This window comes from Solanum lycopersicum, chromosome 6 (genome assembly GCF_036512215.1).
Source record: "Solanum lycopersicum chromosome 6, SLM_r2.1".
NCBI classification, from domain to species: Eukaryota; Viridiplantae; Streptophyta; class Magnoliopsida; order Solanales; family Solanaceae; genus Solanum; species Solanum lycopersicum.
In genome coordinates this window covers 42,235,501-42,254,380 of record NC_090805.1, presented here as the reverse complement: position 1 = coordinate 42,254,380, position 18,880 = coordinate 42,235,501, and the positions used below count along the sequence as shown (strand labels likewise).

Below are 18,880 nucleotides of genomic sequence, written 5' to 3'. Positions count from 1 at the left end.
TGTAATGCATGTTATTTTTAATACGTCAAATCAAATACGATATAGTCTAAGCATAACTAATACTCCCTCCGTTAACAATAATTATTCGTTATACTAAAAATAATTTATCCAACAATACTTGTCCAATTTAGAAAATCAAGGAATAATTTACCTTTTATATGTATTTTACCATTAGTATTTAATTTATCTTCTAACATATTAAATTTAATAAAGTCAAAATATAATATATTTTTTCTATTATTTATTATTTCTCAAGGGAGTATATTCAACGGTATACTGTTTTAATATAGGTCCTAAAATTGGGTATCTGTGCACTTTGAGCCTCAAGTCTCTGATTCAGCCATTCAGGACTTTATTATTGCCAATAAACAGTCCAATAAAGAGTACAAATTTTGAGAACACAATTCACTCAACAACGGTAATATTTCAATTTAAAACCCTATTTGAAATCAACAATCAACAGAGAGCTCTTCAATCATCATCCTCCAGAAATCAAAATAATGGATTCAGCAGAGCAGCCGTACGATGTATCGGAAAGTGATAGCGACTACGATTCCGATGATTCGCAAGATGATCCAACTTTTGATCTTCTTGAGGAGACACAATCCTCACTTTCAAAACTCTCAATCAAAAAACAGAAATCTATGGATATTATGTCTGTCAGGTACAATCTTTGATTCGATTCGATTCTCCAAAAAGAGACATACTAGTTTTTTCAATTTCGCCCAAAGAAATGGAAGTGAGATGTTGATTTTTCGCGTTGTTGTGAAATGTAGGCGGAATGTTTCTAAGGCTTTGGAAGATTGCGTTGAGGAAGAGAAGGATCTGGAGGAGGTAGTGATAGTTCCAGAGCTTGATGAGAAGGATAAAAAAAGCTATGAAACTGTTCAGAAGATAATCAAAGGTTTCAATAACATTGTTTTTTTTTTTTTTAATTTACATGTTGATATGGTAGTTTTCAATCTTGGTGATTGTTATTGGTTCTTTTTTTCTGACATCCGAAACTCACTAGTCCAACTAATTCAGATTTGCATGGCGTATGAGTCAATTAAGGAGGAAGAGCTCCCCATTTGCGGAGTGTGATTTTCACTAAGGGGGTTCGAAATATAAAACATCTAACACACGAAAAGACCAAAGGAGTTCAACCTATATTATATATTCGTGAAAGATAATTTTATATAGACGGAGTAAATTTTTGTCCTTGGCCCTTACTAATTCCACCCCTGGAACTCCCTATGTAAACTTCCAATCTTTAGAATAAGAGAAAAATTTTCAGTATTTTTCTTGCTGTATGACATACAAGGCTTTGTAGTGATTGTTACTGCCTATATTTATCTTCTCATTTTCCGAAAGGTTACAATGATTGAATCCTTATTTTTGTCTCTGCTTCTACTTGGTGGCAGCTGGTCAGATTGAGAAATTGAAAGTGGAGCAATGCAAGGTTTACCTAAGGAAACATGGGCTGAGATTGACGGGTACCAAAGATACACTTATTCAGCGCATCAAAGAGCACACAGAGTAATTTCCCAGTTTCAGTTTATTCAGCTTTTAATTTTGTAATGATCAGAACTTCTGAACTTAATGCAAATTCTATTGTATTTCAGCATCCTCAATGGTCGTGGAGAGGAAAAGTATCCCCCATCTAGTTTTGTATTGAACTGCAAAGGTATAGTTTTTTTCCCTATGTATAGAGTATTTAAGTGGATATAGTTTTATTGTAGCAAACATTTATGATCGTTAGCCCCTTAAGAATAACCAAGTCAAGTTTATCTAACTGCTGAAAAGTGTCATAGCTTTCACCTTGCGTCTGTGTTTCTGGTGGAACCTAGCATTATAATTTCAGCAATGAATTAGAACTTTCTGGACATGTCATTTTCATCTTCACTTTTTGTATTATGCAGGGGATGCGTGCACTGGGGATGTTGTTATGTTTGAACAAAATGTATATGAAATGTAAGCTTGTAACTTTAACAAGTGGTAGTAGCTTGTAACTTTAACAAGTGGTAGTAAGCATCTTTAGGTCTTCTTTTATGCACTTCTAAAGGCTGTGAATAACTAGTGGCAGATGTGCCATGTATTATTCACTTCAGTTCCCTATTGGACATATTGGGGAAGCAGCAGTATGCGTGCGTTTACTTAGCAGGTGTATGATTGTGGTTCATCAGGTTCAGCATTGCATCCAGGAGTGCTACTGGCCCTCCCTGTGGGACAAGAATAGTAGCAGGGCGGATTGTGAAAGAGAGCTATGGTGCTAAAAAGCAGCAACATACCTTTACGGTGAGCTTTTAAAAGCAATCAATTTAGATTGAACTCTTGGGAACAAGAAGAGGAATGAGAAGTTATTTTCAACTTAATTTTTTTGTAGATAACAGCAATTATTTGACTTAACCTTTTCTGTTTCCGTTTCTTCTTTTTATTTGGCTTCGATGTGCGTACACTTCTTGCATTGTTTCATATTATTTTGTTTCATATAAGATTCTTTTTACTGTTGGTCAGGTTGAGGTATTGTGGAGTAAAGGGGAAAAACCGCTGCCTCCACTGCATCCTCTCCTCATTAAGGGTAGAAACCTCTATAGATTAAAAACATTGCGACAGGTCTGCTGAATAGTAATAAGAATTTTCTAGTACTTGTACTTATTATTCCTGCAACATATGCTAATTAATCATATATTACATTTGAAGAAATGGGACGATGAAGCAGAACGGCAGAAAATTTTATCAGAAAAGCATGCCAGAGGTTCTGTTGCTCGGTCTAGCAGGGAAACACGTGTCCAAGAGAAGGAAATGCGAAAGATGCGAAGGGAAAATAGGTTTACCATTATAATTTTGGTCATTATAGGAAGCAGATTGATAGAATGAACTTATGAAATAAACCAACTTCACTTGATTATGAACATTTGAATCAATGTTTGTCTAAATATCTCAGGGTAAGCACAGATTACAAGGAGAAGAAAACAGTAGCTGAGGGTAAAGGGAAACAACTGCATTCTCGCTCGATGAACTCCTTAAACGAGAATGATCAGCGTCAGGTAGAAGTGGTGTACAACAGCCAAAAAGATGAACAAAAGCAATTCAGAAATTATACAAATGTCGTAATACAGGAAAATGTCTACCCTAGAGAAAATAGGCCAGAAGAAAGGCCTAATCAGAGGCAGCCTTTGACTAATGTGAACCTGAATGATCCTAGTTCTAACAGAGAGAAGCATAACTCACATATGCATAGGCATATGCCAATGTGGAGGGGCTCTAGCTATGGAGGTAACACATACTATTATGACATTCCAACATGGAGGGGCTATAGCGATGGAAGTTACAACAACTGCAATACTAGTAGAAGTCCATTAGAAGGACATAGTCATATGTATACAGGAGGTCATGGTCATTCACAAAATATGAACAATAAATCTCCACAAAGAACTGGTAATTGGCAAGCAAGGAATGGAAAGCGTCCAATTCAAGGACAGCGCGAGGAACAAAAGAAGCTTTGCCACTTTTATGCTCAAGGAAGATGCTACTATGGGCTAAGTTGCAAGTACTTGCATGATTCTGTAGGTATTTAAACATTCAGGTGAATGAGAGATCTTCATAGATCAACTATTTTGGTCCCTTTTTTTTTTTTTGGGTGACAAATCTTTTGTCTAAGGGATACTGTCATTGTTCTCAAAATGCTGGAAGAACAGACTGATTTTTTATTTTGTTGAACTGAACTCTATTTCCTAATGATGAATAGTCTGAATTCTAATTTGTCACAACATAATAGATAGATTTTAAAAATTATCTTAACTTTTTCTGTCTGGTCTCAACTAATTTCGAAACAAAGGTAAATTGAAATCAACCAACAAATCGAAGTTATTGTGGTTCTAAGGTCTTAGTAGTTAGTACCAACTTGGGAGAAATTCTGATTTATAGGCTTTCGGTGGAATAATTGATGGAATTTTAGGTGCAAAACAAGTGAGTTTATACGTAATGTTTCCTAATTCATTAGTAAGTTTGGTTGGGTATGTCAGATTAATGGGCTATTTTATTAGCAGAGGAAAAATTAAAAAAAAAAAGTTGCCTAATTTTTAAAAGTTGGGTTGTAAATGCAAAAATATATCTAAAAATGGTGTAATTATATGTAATGATTTCTCAACTAATTATGGAGGTCCTCGTTAAGTTTTTTCAGAATATTCTTTTGGGTGCTCTTAGTACACACAAAAAATGAAGAAAATCGCGTAATTTCTAAAAGTTGGCTCGTCAATGCGAAAATATGCCTTAAAAAATTGAGCGACTATATGTAATGTTTTCCCAATTCATTACGAAGTCCACATAAAAAAAATTAGAATTTCTTTTGAATGCTTCAAGGCACCAGATCCATGAGCTAATACACACAAAAAAATTAAAAAAGTTGCATAATTATTAAAAGTTGGCTCATAAATGCAAAAATGTGCATTAAAATGGTGTGACTAAAAGTAATGCTTCCTCAACTAATTATGGAAGTCTCATAAAGTTTTCCATAGATCCAAAGGCTAATATACACGAAAAAACCAAGAAAGTGACGGTATTCCTAAAGTTAGCTCGCAAATGCGAAAATATGTATTAAAATGGTGTGACTATACGTAATCTTTTTCCAATTAACTATGGAGGTCCTCATAATGTTTTTTCAGAAGAAAAAAAATTGGGTGTTCCAAGACGCCAAATTCATTGATTAATACACACAAAAAACTAAGAAAGCCTCATAATTATTAAAAATTGGCTCTGAAATATGCGAAAATATGCTTTAAAAATGTTATGACTATACGTAATGTTTCCCTAACTCATTATGGAAGTACTCTTAAAGTGTTTTAGCCAAAAAAAAAAAAAAATTGGCTTCTTCAAATTGTCATATTCATGTGTTCATAAAAATGAAAAACAAAAAAAATCGCTTAATTTCAAAAATTGGCTCGTAAACGTGAAAATATGCCTTAAAATGGTGCAATTATACATAATGTTTCACTAACTCACTGCGGAAGTCGTCATAAAGTTTTTTCAGAAATTTTTTGGATGCTCCAAGTCTTCATATTCATGGGCTAATACATGCGAAAAAACTAAAAAAGTCTCGTGACTCCTAAAAGTTAGCTCGTAAACGTGAAAATATGTCATAAAAACTGGTGAGACTATGCGTAATGATTCCCCAACTCATTACAGAGGTCCTCGTAAAGTTTTTTCAAGACATATTTTTGGGTACTCAAAGGCGTCAAATTTATGGGCTAATACACACGAGAAAATCAAGAAAATCGCGTAATTTCTAAAAATTGGTTCGTAAATGCGATAATATGCTTTGAAATTAGTGCAACAATATGTAATGTTTTCAATTCATTGCGGAGGTCCTCATAAAGTTTTTTTATAAAATATTTTTGGGTTCTCCAAAACGTCAGATTCATGGGCTATTACACATGAAAAACCAAGAAAGTCGTATGATTTCTAAAGGTTGCTCGTAAATGCGAAACTATGTCTGAAAAATGGTATGACTATATGCAATTCTTCCCCAACTCATTACGGAGGTCATCATAAAGTTTTTTCAGGATTTTTTTGGGGTGATCTTAGACGCTAGATTCATAGGCTAATACACTCCTAAAACAAAGAAAGTCACATAATTCCTAAAAGTTGGCTCTTAAATGCAAAAATATGTTTTAAAATGGTGCGACTACACGTACTAGTCCCCAACTCATACAAAAAATAGTATAGTTTTTGTGATCCAAGTCGTCATATACATGTGCCAATACAAAAGAAAATCAAGAAAGTCCCGTAATTTCTAAAATGTGGTTCGTGAATGCAAAACTATGCTTGAAAATAGTGTGACTATACGTAATGCTTCCTAAACTTATTATATAGGTTCTTATAAACTTTTGGGTGCTCCAAGACGCTAAATTCATGGGCTAATACCCACTTAAATCAAGAAAGTTGCATAATTCCTTACAGTTTGCTCGCCAATGCGAAAATATGCCTTAAATGGTGTGACTATACGTACTATTTCTCTAACTCATTACGGAGGTCCTCATAATGTTCTTTTTTTTTAAAAAAAAAAAGATGGATGCTCCAAGGAGCCAGATGTATGGGTTAAATCACCCGAAAAAATAAGAAAGTTGCATAATTTTTAAAAGTTGACTCGTAAATACAAAAATATATCTTAAAATAGTGCGACTATACGTAATGTTTCCCAACTCAATACAGAGATCCTCATAAAAAAATTTCAGAAAAAAAATATTGGGTGTTCCAAGGCAACAGATTCATGGGCTAATACACACGAAAAAATAAGAAAGTTGCGTAATTCCTAAAATTTGGCTCGTAAATGCAAAAATTATGTCATATAAATGGCACGACTATACATAATGCTTCCTAAACTCATTACAGAGGTGCTAATCAAGTTTTTTTAGTATAAATTTTTGAGTGCTCCAAGGCGCCAGATCCATGGGCTAATACACACAAAAATCAAGAATGTAGCGTAATTCTTAATTTTTAGCTCGTAAATGCAAGAATATGCCTTCAAAAAAGGGTTCTACTATACGTAATTATTGTCCAACTCATTACGAAGGTCCTCATAAATTTTTTTAAAGAAAATATGCCTAAAGTGACTGCCTTTTGGGCAGAGCCGCCCCTTACAATTCTAAATTCATCTCTGCCTGCAGGGGCATCGTTGAGCTGTTGGAAGGGATCAATTCCAGCCTTCATCCGCTACTCAGCCACGAGCTCGTTGCATGATGCCTGCCTAGTATGATTTACATTTCCTACATGATTCGCAATCTATCACAGTGAGCATATTACCACAAAGTACGCCCTCGGGCTCCAAATAAAGAATGGCACGATTCGAATTTCGACATAATGCCCTGCACAAGCACTACCGATCCGAGTACTCAGTTACACCATACTTTGCAGTTGACATATTCGATACAACCAGAGACATAAGAGTTTCTTTAATCTGGAAGTATGTCAAAACGATTAGACTCTGGTCCAACTATAATCCTTTTACCAGGAAAATAAGAAACTGTATACACATAAACATTGTAATCATTTACACGTTTATCAACCAACAGATTACAACTATGACATTGCCTTCATACAAGACTGGAGTTATATCCTTATAGATCACTGGTTATGATATGAACTACAATCTGCTACCAAGGATCATATTGAACAACAGTATGATTAATCACGACAGATTCAGACAATTTCAATTATCCGTCTCATATAGAATAACCCAAAACATATGAATAAACCTAGAATAATAGTGGCTCTACCAGAAATCACAGATCAATATTAGAGCATGTGTATAATTTGCACGTCTCAAAGCCCTCTCTGGTTTCCTTTTTGGGATTCCATCAAACCAGACAATCCATGTTCCACAACCTACAAAGACATCCGTTCAACCAGCACTGGCCAGAGGCACCATTTTGTTTCATCTTCACAGTAACCTGACCAGATGTATTCATAGACATGGCAGGGATGATATAGCAATTGCCCCTACAGTTTCAAAGGAGCTGAAGCTTACATCTCAATTAGGCATTATTAATGGAATTACTCTTGTTCACACCTTGTAGTTCCATTGGAGAATTGGTTATACTACCTACTGACCCCAAGGTTTGTGAACTCAACTGAGGGCTTGCTGGGCATGCTTCTGGATTACCAGTACTCATAGGATGGATAGCCCCTGAACTCAGCTGTGGGCTGAGTGGAGTTCGTTGGCTCATCTGCTGTGGGCTGGCCTGTTGATGTTGCTGTTGTTGTTGCTGTGGCTGCTGGGAATTTTGGTTCATTTGTTGTGGGATTGCCAGATTTGAAGGTGAGCCCACTGGAGGAGGTGAAACTACAGCCTGTAAAGGCGAAGCTGTCTCTTGCTGCTGTTGCTGCAATTGCTGCTGCTGCTGCATTTGTTGCTGTTGCATTTGTTGCTGCTGTAACTGTATCTGTTGTTGTTGCTGCTGCTGCTGCTGCTGTTGTTGTTGCTGTTGTTGCTGCTGATTCATGTAAAGATTCATACCAGCCATTAGCTTTGGCGGACCCATTGGACCCATTCCTGGTCGCTGCATTGGATTGATATTACCTCGGTTGAGGGAACCCAAGATTGAAAGACCGGTAGAGCCTGGATGCATTTGTCTATTTCCTGTAATACCACCTAAGCTTGACTGTTGGCTCCCCAAAATATTTGTTCGGTTCTGTGCTGCCATTCTCAGTTTGGTTTGCATGAAAACAGCTTGTTGTGGAGTGAGTGCACCACTACGAAGTTGCTGGCTGATTGCGTTACTAATATTAGAAGCCTGGCTTATATTTATTGTGTTTTGAGATATATTGCCCATGCCAGCGATGGCTCCCATTGGAGCTGAAATTCCAGGTCCACCAACTCCTCTTACACCTCCCATGCCCATAACATTACTAAGGCCACCAAGCGCCGCGATGTTATTGCTAATGTTCCCCATACCTACATTATTAAGGCTCATCATCATTTTTCTCTGCATCTGTGGATGCTGCGACTGGGATTGTTGCGACTGCAACTGTTGTGGTTGTTGTTGTTGCTGCTGCTGCTGCTGCTGCTGTAATAGCTGAAGTTGCACTGCCGATGGTTTATTAGCCATTTGATTACCCAACTGCATTGAATTCTGGCCAACTGTATTTAGGTGAGCAAGTGGATTTGAAGCAAGCATTAGTTGGGATCTTTGTAACTGTGGATGTTGCTGTTGTATCAGAGGATGTTGATTCTGCTGCTGCTGTTGTTGCTGCTGCTGCTGCAGAGGGGACAAAGGATCAGATTGTTGAGCTCTAGAAGGCATTGAAACCCCAGTCAGGAGTCCTTGAGAGATCTGTAATGCTTGAGCATTCCCGGAAGGCAGTACTCTCTGGCCTTGCATGTTCTGGGGTGAATTTATTGATGAATTAATACCGTTAGAGGGCCTTGCAAGCTCATTAGACAACTGACCAGAGACCCCTTCGGAGTATTGCTGCAGATCAGCTACTGACCCATTTGGTGGCATTCCTGGCATGTTAGTTTGACTACTTGAAGCACGATTCATGCTAATTGGTCTAGGTTGGACATGATCTTCCACAAGGAATCCTTCACGTGCCATCTGCAAACACATTGGTGCACGGAAAAATAAGGACAAGTTGCTAAAGCAATATTGGTCCTTTGTGCTTTAGATTTTACGCAATCAACTTACCAGTGAACAAAACTGTGCAGCAAGCAAGTCTGCAAAGTGCTGTCACAAGAAAAATTCAGACATAAGAAACAGAAATCCGTAAGATCATTGTAAGTTTCTTTCACTGACATCCCAATTTAGAATGGTTGACACAAATGAAAATAAAATGCCTCTTATAACAGCTACCACGAGGTCTCCTCCGATATTCCATGTTTCAGATACAGCTTATCATATAACAAATTAATGTCGCTTAAGTAACTCGAAAATTTTATCTAGTTATTTCTGTTACTCACTTTACTAAGACTTAGATTTGAGAGATTTGATTAAATGTTTGAAATCTAGAATTTATCTGAGGCAAGCATCACCAAAGACATTAATAGATTAATATCAAAGGCGATTATCATCGCATATTTGATCGACTGATCCTAAGACTTGTTACGTAAATGTCAGGATAACTCACCTTATGAGAAGGTTATACACCATAGATAAACTCAAAATTGAACAGGATTTTCTACTCGATGTAACTGCTATAGAAAGATAGCTTGAACAACAATAAGATCTATCTCAATATGACTTCTTTTAATTTAATTAAGCTAAAAGGATTACCATATCCAACTGACTGTATATTTCACTTTCTTTTTGGTGTAAATTTAAATATGCCAATGATGCTGAAACAATGATAGATTTTATTAGTTCCTGCAAAACTAAACGAGTATAGATTCTATAAGTTCCTGCACAACTAAACAGGACTGCACTCTTGCTTTTTGGATGTAAATGCTAGTTTACCATCTCAGTGCTGGTTTGATGAAAATATTCAACTGCTAGCCTTAAATAGGTTCAAGCCATTTTAATGAGTTCGAATGAGTATTGTACACATTTGCACCATTAAGATTGGCACATGCTAGCAGAAATGGATTTCAAAGCTCCACCATATCGAAACCTAGATCCAGGAGTTATGGAATGCTTATCATTCTTCCACTTTACTTTTAAGGGTGTTCCCATATAGCTTTTAAATTAAAAATTCAGCTCAGAATATCTGGCTTCAGAATCTCATCCTACTTGATTAAGATGAGTGGACACCAAAAGAAGGAAGTTGGTCGAGTCTGGTTCATACAAACAAAAATTATGCACAACACTCACAGTATTCGGCAGCGTTGGGAGGTGCTCCTCAACATTTGTGTATTCGACCTCTTCTATTTCTCCAATAAGCATTGATACAGTACCGTCATTTGGCTTTTCTGACAAGACCATTCTAGTCCGCGCCTTAGGAACACATGAATAACCATTTCCTAGTAGATAACATCAAGCAGTCAAAGGATCGGTTAGAAAATAACATATGATACAGACTGAGAGTGCCTTAATAATGGACAGACCTTGAAGAACTCGCTCTGTCTGCAGAAAATCCAAGACTCTTCTTTTGCAAACATTTGTACTGCCACCTACTAATGATTTTGACAATGACATTTTGCAGGATTCATCTTTGACATTCTCATTGTTTGAATCATTAGTAGAAAGATGAACATGCAGCTGCTGAGTAGGAAAGACATTTGGCTTCCTGCTAGAAAATTCCTCAACCTTGCTCTTTTTGGGATAAAGTTGAAACCTGAAACTCAGATGGTTGACGTGAGCTTTTGAGGATTTTTATATAAGAGTATTGTCAGGCTTTAAGAACAGTGCTTGAGAAAAAATCCCCAGTTAAAATAGCAAGATGATATAAATTACATCTGAAGTAAAGATCACATGATATCACTTGAACAAGCATGGGGGAGTAAAAGAACCATTATTTATATATAGTGGATGACGGATGAAATGTGAAATTGTAACTCATCACTCCAACCAGAACCCTATTATGCACAATAGTAGATGATTTACAAGAATGGGCTTGGAGGTGGGTGGTCGTGAACTCTTAACCTTGTTTGCCTCATGGTCAAGACTTCATGTTTAACAAGTTTTGACTTTTAACCATGAAGGTTTGCCCATGGGGCAAGTGGGGGTCAAAAGTTCAGGACCGCCCATTTCCAAGGTCATTTGGGTGTAATTTCCTGCACAATAATGGACCGTTTTCTTATTCATACCCATTAAGTAATAAGATATCAACTCAGACGTCAGCATTGGATGCATTTTGAGATACATTTCAGACATGATTTCTGGGCTACAGGAGAAAAGAGCAGATACTGGGTTTAGCTAAAATTTAAGGGTGCAAGATAAAAGAAATGAAGAAACCAAACCCACGACTTAAGCTGTAAAAATGAAATAGCTTAAGAGTGTGATCAATTTTATCACCAAAAAGAGAAAAATATGATCATTACTATAGGAATGACAGAGAAGACAAAACAGAGACCAGGAACAAAGATACACTTATCCCTCCATTTTTTGATGAAGAAGATACACTTATCCCCCTATTTTTTGATGAAGAAGATACACTTATCCTTCCATTCCATGTCAACATTGTCTAGTCCCTATTTTTCATAGAACTAGAAAAGGACTCTCTCTCTCTCTCTTTTTGAGCTCTTGTCATCTTTGTGCATTTATATAATGGGATTTTGCATAATTTGCAACAAACCTGGCAACGAGCTTAAGCATTCACTTAATTTGGTCTCAATTATCTTCCTCAAAACATTGGTTGTCCCACATAAGACAGCTTCTATTGTTATAGTCTGGCCCATTGTTACAGTCTGGCACTTCTAGACCACAGATACTGAACCCGTAAGCTCCTTTATAACGACGCAATACAACCACAAAAGACTATTTTAAATGAACCAGTTATCAAAAGGTAACATATGCATGTGGGGTACATCCTTTGACCAAGATGACATAATTTAAGTGCTCTATTTGACAGAATAAACTTGTGCTCATTCAAAATAATAGCTTATTTGAAGATGGTCAAAATAATGTGCAATAAACATACCTAGTTGTCAGCATTTCAATTTTGGAGAACCTTTCAAGTATGATTTGGTCAGCTGAGTGTGTAGATCCTACGGGAGGACTGCTTGCATTTATTGGAAGACTCATGGTACTGACACTGGCAGGAGAACCAACTCCGCTCATCATGGGGGTCTTAGGAACAGAATTGGATCTCCGCCTTGCAGCAATTTGAGCCTGGTGTTGCCGCTGCATGGAATCATTGGCGCTAGAAGTCATAGAAGTTGTTCCACCAGCTGGAGCAACAGATGTGGATCCTTGCTTCTCCTTCATTGATTGTATAAGTCCACTAGTCACAGCTGCACCGTATTGAGCTCCTACAGAACCATTAGAAAACTCTCCAGACTTAGAGGATAAAGGAGATTGAGGCAAGCCTCCTGCAGATACACGAGGACTTTGCACTATTTTCCTGTTCTGGAATGGGTCTTCTTTCCGAAGATTGTTTTCAAGAGGCTGACCAAGGCCATTCCAGGGTGTCTGAGGAAAACCAGACCGCGTAAACTGCTGCGTCATTCTCTGCTTTAGTCGGGCCTGCTGGGATTCCATAAGGTTCATATCCGATTCCACCATCTGCATCTCATTTTTAGTCCTTCCTGGCTCTAATTTGTCCAATCTCTCTATCTCAGCAGGCTCTTCCTTTAAGTTATACTTTATTCCTTGCTGTCCTGTGAATGGCATTGTTCCAGCTTCCTGGTTCAGACCCCCTTCAAAAATTTGTTGAGGATACTTTTGCATGTTTGTATTAGCATATGGAATTCCCCTGGGAACTGAATGTTGCTGTAATAAGGAATTTTTCCAGTGCAAATCTGGAGCATGAGAGCCATCTATTTGTCCTCCTATAAGTTGCTGTTGATTGGAATCAGCACTCATATGTGTAAACCTTGCCCTCTTGTTTAAATTGGACAGGGAAGATGCTTGGCCATCATGATTCTCTCTCTTACCATGTAAAGAAGCAGCACCAGAGCTCATCGCATCCGCATATGAAAGCATCATTTCTGGCGCAGCAGGAGAAGCTACTGATGCATTTAAAACTCCTGACCTATGGTCCTGCATGATTCTTGGACTCACAACCCCCATTGGATACTTTGGTTGCTGAGATACCGAAGGCGATGCTGGAATAGAGGTCTCAGACCCAAAACTGTTACTTCTTAGTGCCAACATATTGGTTGGTCCATTATTTTGTCGGTTCAGATTCTCATGAGCAGGCTGCGGCAGAAGCTGTCCAGTATCTCCTGACCTTGAACTTTCTGGCACTCTATCTATGCAAATATTTTTTCCATGGATCTTATCATTAGACATGACAATCACATCTGGAAGCTGCCTCAGTCTTTTCCTCCTTAGATTGCCTATACCCAATGTCAACTGTAAACAAAATATAGAACAGTTTAAATACATGAGCTCCTTCTACCACATGAAGATGAATAAAGCACACTACCTTTGAGGAAGCTTTGTTGTTGCAGAGGCTTTCTAACTTTGGGGCGGGGTCTAAGCAGAGTTGTGGTTGTAGGGCTCTTAATATCCGGGATTCGACTTCCTACAGTATAAAAGAATAATTCATTAAAATACAAAACCATTTGAATGCCACTAAGAGGGGTTGATCTTACTAACCATCATATCACCGTATGTCCAAGCACTATCTGAAATCAATGGAATGTCCTTCACCACATTTTCAAGAGACATTTTTAGACATACTCTGTTAATAATGGGACAACCAGTGGTTGAAGGCGCATTTTGTCCAACTTCAGGGAAGCACTTCCGATAATCTCGCACCTGCAATAGTAATTTTAAGTAATAAAACACTATCATAATTCTATGTTTATGTAATAGGGGAAGGAATGGTGACAGTAATTTCAGAAAGAGAACAAAGAAATGTAGAAGGTAGAAAATTTCGCAAGAAGAAGAATAAAGTCAATGACAGCTGAGTGACAGACATCCTGTTAAAAGTCCATTTGTTGTTTTGATCTCTTCCATTAAGTAGAGGCGCAAAATTGGATGTTCCGAACTCATAATCTTATTCCCTCTCTCCTGTCTACATGACACTACAAGTATTGGGGAATTTAACATTTTTTTTCCTTTTACAGTGATCCATTCTAACGAACCTAAATTATTATTTTTATTTTTATTTTTATAGGTTAACGTACCTCAATATTTTAATTATAAAACACGGATTTATGATATATTTTACTTGCATGTTTACCAAATCTGTAACTTTACTACATGAACATAATGCCCAGTATGACCCCATAAATGGGATATGATGAGGGTGGGGTGTACGCAGACCTTGTTGTTTCCGATAACACCACTGGCTTGACAAAAGCGTATCCAAAACAGATTAGAAAAATACAAGAGTAAAAAGCTAAATTGAAAGACAATTGGAAGATCGATTTTCTAATCCAAAGTCCAAAGCGAATATTAGATGCTTTAACTATTGCACTCCAACTCCGCATTTTGTGACAGAGGGAGCTCGTGTTTCTCAAGAAGAAGCGGGGTCTATTAGCATCTCTTAGCACACGACAAACAAACAACAATTCTCTATTCATAAGATGGTGAATACAAATTGAAGAAAGTACAACCCATGATATTATAAATCTTAAGGAGTTATAATTGCTCTTCTGGACAAGAAACCTTACCTCGCAGACTAGAGTTCCGTCAACATATTTGCAAGGTATATCCTCCAAAATATCGCCTGGCAGATGTCCAGACTCAATTGCCTCCAGTTGCATAAATATACAAAGAAATTTATTTTGAGAAAGGTAACAGGACAAATATACAAAGAAAAGATAAGATAGTAGAACAATATAATCAAACAAACTTTGCATAAGCTGGTTATCATCTACATAACCATTAACTTAAATTCCTTCAGGAATACTGAAGCCAAGTCCATCCTGGAAAAGGAAACAGTAAAGAGTGGAATGGCTTCGGCATCGGAAACTGTAAGCATTCCCACAATCAAGTGGGGCTTTCACTCCTCCAGTCCAATTAATATTAACAGGACTTGTTATTATAAAAGCTAATTACTATCAAATGAAAAAAACCACACCGTAAGAGTATATAGACAGATAAATCCTTCTTTTAATTTTTTCTTTTGTTTTAAAAAAAGACAGATAAATCCTTATAAAAAGCACGGACAGATGAGTTCAACTTAAAACTGAGCATCATGTTTCTGTTTCTCAATCACACTAGACGTTCACGAAAATATACTACTATTTGCTAGCAGCTCAAGACCTATGACTAAGAACAACCTGAAAAATAAATGTATTTTACAAGCTGTTAATGTTAGGAAGACAAGAGGATATGGCGAGCCAGGCACTAAATACAAGGAATTAACAGAAGGCAAGGAGAAGAGCGAGGTGATGAGTACATTTGGGTACCACCACTGCACCTCAGAGCAGCTTTTTTCACTTGGTAGGTGCAATGCAGGTTGTGACCTTGATGGCGGATAATCTAAGGAAGACTAAGCAAATTATCGTGCGTTGAAATTGCTTGTAATGACAATGGTGAGGGCACAACCTACTGGGACACAGTAGCCTTACATCACAGATGTTAACCTCGGGCTTTTCTCTAGGTGCTACCAAGGACTGAGATGTCGAGCTGAAGGTAACCAATGTATGCAGTTTGGACATATTTGGATTGAATAGGAAATTGCATTGTGACTTGTGAGTGTAAATTAGGAAATATCGAAGTGTCATTCATATATTTGTTGTAACGAGAGAATTCTTTTGGAATAGATAGTTGTAAAAACTTGATGGATAATGTGGCTGATTCCCATTGGTACAGATATTTTACACTGCCTTCTTTTGCTATAAATTTGTTACAAAAAGAGTTCAGGAACAAAGCAACAGGTGATCCACACACCCAGAGATAGAGAGAGATAAGGAAAAGATGAAAAATAAAGCTCAGTACACTTACTGAAAAGAGAGTTTCAGATGCTCTATCATATGGATGCAATAATTTCGGAACATTTTCAGAGGCTTGATGCCCATATTCATTCTGCATCTGAAGAGGAAAACATAAAATTATCACCCCAAAACCTGCAACTATTATATAGTGCATATGAGATGATTAACAACAAACCTCAGAGGGCTTCCCAATAGAATATCCATCCAGGAAAAGGCACAATGTGAAGGAAACTTCATTATCTGCTCAATTAGCAAAATAAGAATACTGAAAAATGCACAACTCTTGACATTTAAGAAAAGGGTAAAATAAGTGGGAGAGAGAACGAGTCATTTGTCCTCCTCATATAAATGGAAGTCCTTTACAATATCTTCACTTACCAGGTACTGTGGTAACATCCTTGCTTCCATGAACAACCGCACCCTATGGGAGACAGGAGGATGTTATAAGTGAAGTTAAAATTTTGAGTAATTCTTCAAAAGAAACACAATTTATAAGGCATACTTTTTCATGATATGCTAGTAAGATTAATAGCACATGAGTCAAGTAACTATGCATGATGGATTAACTATTTGAGGCAGTGAACATTAGCTGACAACTTGGATCGCTCACGTCACCACATTTTAGATGTCCAACTTGATCTTGCTAAAAGTTTGGCTTCATTTATGTCCTTTCTTTATTGAATTTTATGAGCTAGAAGTTCTATTTACCTTTACTGCACGTTCATTCATACTGTTCAGGATTCTTTCAGTCTCGCGTACAAATCAAATGTGTGTAGGCAGGGAAGTTTCCAGCAAATTCAACCTCATTTACAAAAGATGAAGTTTAGGATATTCTAAGTGTACTCTTTGAGATCATCTGATTGCTTATAAGAATCCAGACACAAAATTGTGCATTATTAATACAACATTGGTTTCGGCTGCACCATTGATGCAATTCTGTAGTATCAATTCAGTGTGGAGTTCCAAGATAAAAATTAAAACGTGTAAAAATCAATACTTGCATAACTTCTCTGATAGTCTGTATTATTTCCATCACATATTAGCAATATCAGAACATAACTAATCATGACTTTGGTATTACAATATGTGCATTACAATTTTTGTATTAGTGTTCATTGTATAACAATCAACATACTATTATTATTATTTGACAATCCTGGTGTCAGGACATGCTTGTGCGCAGTCCGACATGTTCCACGAATTATCAATCCACTTCATTGACCACTAATCAACACCCTTGATTCACCTTATAATTATCCACTTATTGCAATCCAAAGAACCAATTATCCCTTCAATATTTTACTCCTCAAAGTTAGTCAGCCAGAAAAACTTCACATAATTATAAATTCATTCATGGTTTTACAAGGAAATAAATAGTTTAGGGTTAGATCATAAGGAAAAGGATAGAAATCGAAAATGGCCGCTCAAGTGCAACTCAGAAACTTGTCCTTTTGCACTTAGGGCGTGCTAGAGCAACAGTAAAAGCAGCAAACATTGGGAGTGAAATGTGCAAAGAAGTCGAATCAAATTAAACTCATCTTACAAAAGCGAAAATTTACGAATTTAGCATAATGACCACCAAAAAAATGAAGAAATTGAAAATCAAATCTAATTACAGAACATGTGAACAATCAAATTACCGTGAGCCTTCCAGTCGATGCGGAATTGGATTTATTTTGTGGAAGAACTGAATTCCTTTCTTTGTTAGCTCGAAGAGCGACGTCGTCATGTTCTTCGATGTCGGGATGTACTGGTTTGGGCCGAAACCTTGCACCGGTTTTGGAAACCTTAAACGAAACCCCCATTGCCGGAAAATTCTACAGCAGCGTTGATCCGGTGCCGGAGACTTAGTGAAGTAGTATCTGTGTATGGGGCATAATTAAGCAGAGCACAGAGAGGAGAAATTTTGACTCTGGACGTTTATGTTTTGTTTCAGTAAATAAATACATAAAAAGTGGAAGCCCAACTGGACCCGTTCGTGATCCAATTCTCTATCGACATGGTATTGACCCGAAAACCTGCTTATGTTCCACGAAATATAAATAGTAAAAACTACACAAGTCTCTTAAAATTATAATTACTTTATCTTTATTCTTTTTTAAATTATAAAAATATATATGATAGATACATCAGAAAATCTACGGATATATAGCTCAAGAATTGCAAATACTTAATGGAAGAAATGTATCCGAATGGGCAAAGGAAACGAATTTTATCCGAGAGGAAATAGGGAGGTATCCAAAAGGAAAATTTTGTGTTTTTTTAAATAATAGAAAATTTTAGAAATTATGATAAAATAAGATTATATTTATATAATTTTTCCATATAAATTAACTAAAGATAAAAATAAATATCATACCATTGAAAAGCAAATCATGCAATTAAAAGGTAGAATTTGAGAAAAATTTTCATGGTAAGTTATTTACGCTAAATTACTAAATATAATAATTTTATCTAAGGGAACGAAAATGAGCTATTAATTATATTGTAATTAGTAATAAATGTTTTACCTAATTATCTAATATAGCACCCAAAAAAAAGAAACAGTAAATAGAAAAATAGAGATTTGCAGTGGGAACCTGATCGGAACTAAAAAAAGAAAGGGATACTGGGAATTCTCATCGACCGATTTGTTTTTCGTATTGCCTAATATAAATCAGTTTTTAATCTTTTTACACTCTAATAACCAAATATAATATTTCTTGTTGATTTTCAGTTGAATAGATATATGTTCCTCCATTTTATTTTATTTTTGCTCTCTTATTATTATACATGGCCTTAATACATAAAATTCCACACAAACTACAAGCAGAAGCAAATTCAAATACGGTACTGCAGAAACCTTGATGGTTAAGAAGCAAACAAGCAAATGCAAATTCAAATACGTCGTTACTAAAACAAACTCAATCGTTG

The 18,880-nt window shown here is 36.6% G+C and overlaps 2 protein-coding genes across 3 annotated transcripts; one reads left to right on the top strand and one right to left on the bottom strand.

Moving 5' to 3' along the window:
• The first annotated feature begins 307 nt into the window (after positions 1–307).
• LOC101267902 (zinc finger CCCH domain-containing protein 62-like) lies at positions 308–3,777 on the top strand. Of its 2 annotated transcripts, XM_004241834.5 has the most exons (9): positions 308–664; positions 777–904; positions 1,404–1,518; positions 1,605–1,666; positions 1,902–1,953; positions 2,166–2,277; positions 2,497–2,595; positions 2,683–2,810; positions 2,927–3,777. In XM_004241834.5, exons 1-9 carry the CDS (start codon positions 501–503, stop codon positions 3,558–3,560), a joined length of 1,494 nt encoding a protein of 497 aa, XP_004241882.1. In that variant the 5' UTR covers positions 308–500; the 3' UTR covers positions 3,561–3,777. The 2 variants fall into 2 exon arrangements, with proteins under 2 accessions (XP_004241882.1, XP_019070069.1); XM_019214524.3 differs by lacking the exon at positions 2,497–2,595.
• A 3,205-nt stretch (positions 3,778–6,982) lies between these two features.
• LOC101257868 (protein PHYTOCHROME-DEPENDENT LATE-FLOWERING) lies at positions 6,983–18,203 on the bottom strand. Its single transcript, XM_004241800.5, has 12 exons — positions 17,608–18,203; positions 16,346–16,388; positions 16,143–16,207; positions 15,978–16,064; positions 14,699–14,779; positions 13,677–13,838; positions 13,504–13,602; positions 12,055–13,430; positions 10,520–10,749; positions 10,287–10,435; positions 9,168–9,206; positions 6,983–9,077 (listed from the first exon to the last, which is right to left on the bottom strand). Exons 1-12 carry the CDS (start codon positions 17,770–17,772, stop codon positions 7,515–7,517), a joined length of 4,059 nt encoding a protein of 1,352 aa, XP_004241848.1. The 5' UTR covers positions 17,773–18,203; the 3' UTR covers positions 6,983–7,514.
• Positions 18,204–18,880: the final 677 nt, after the last annotated feature.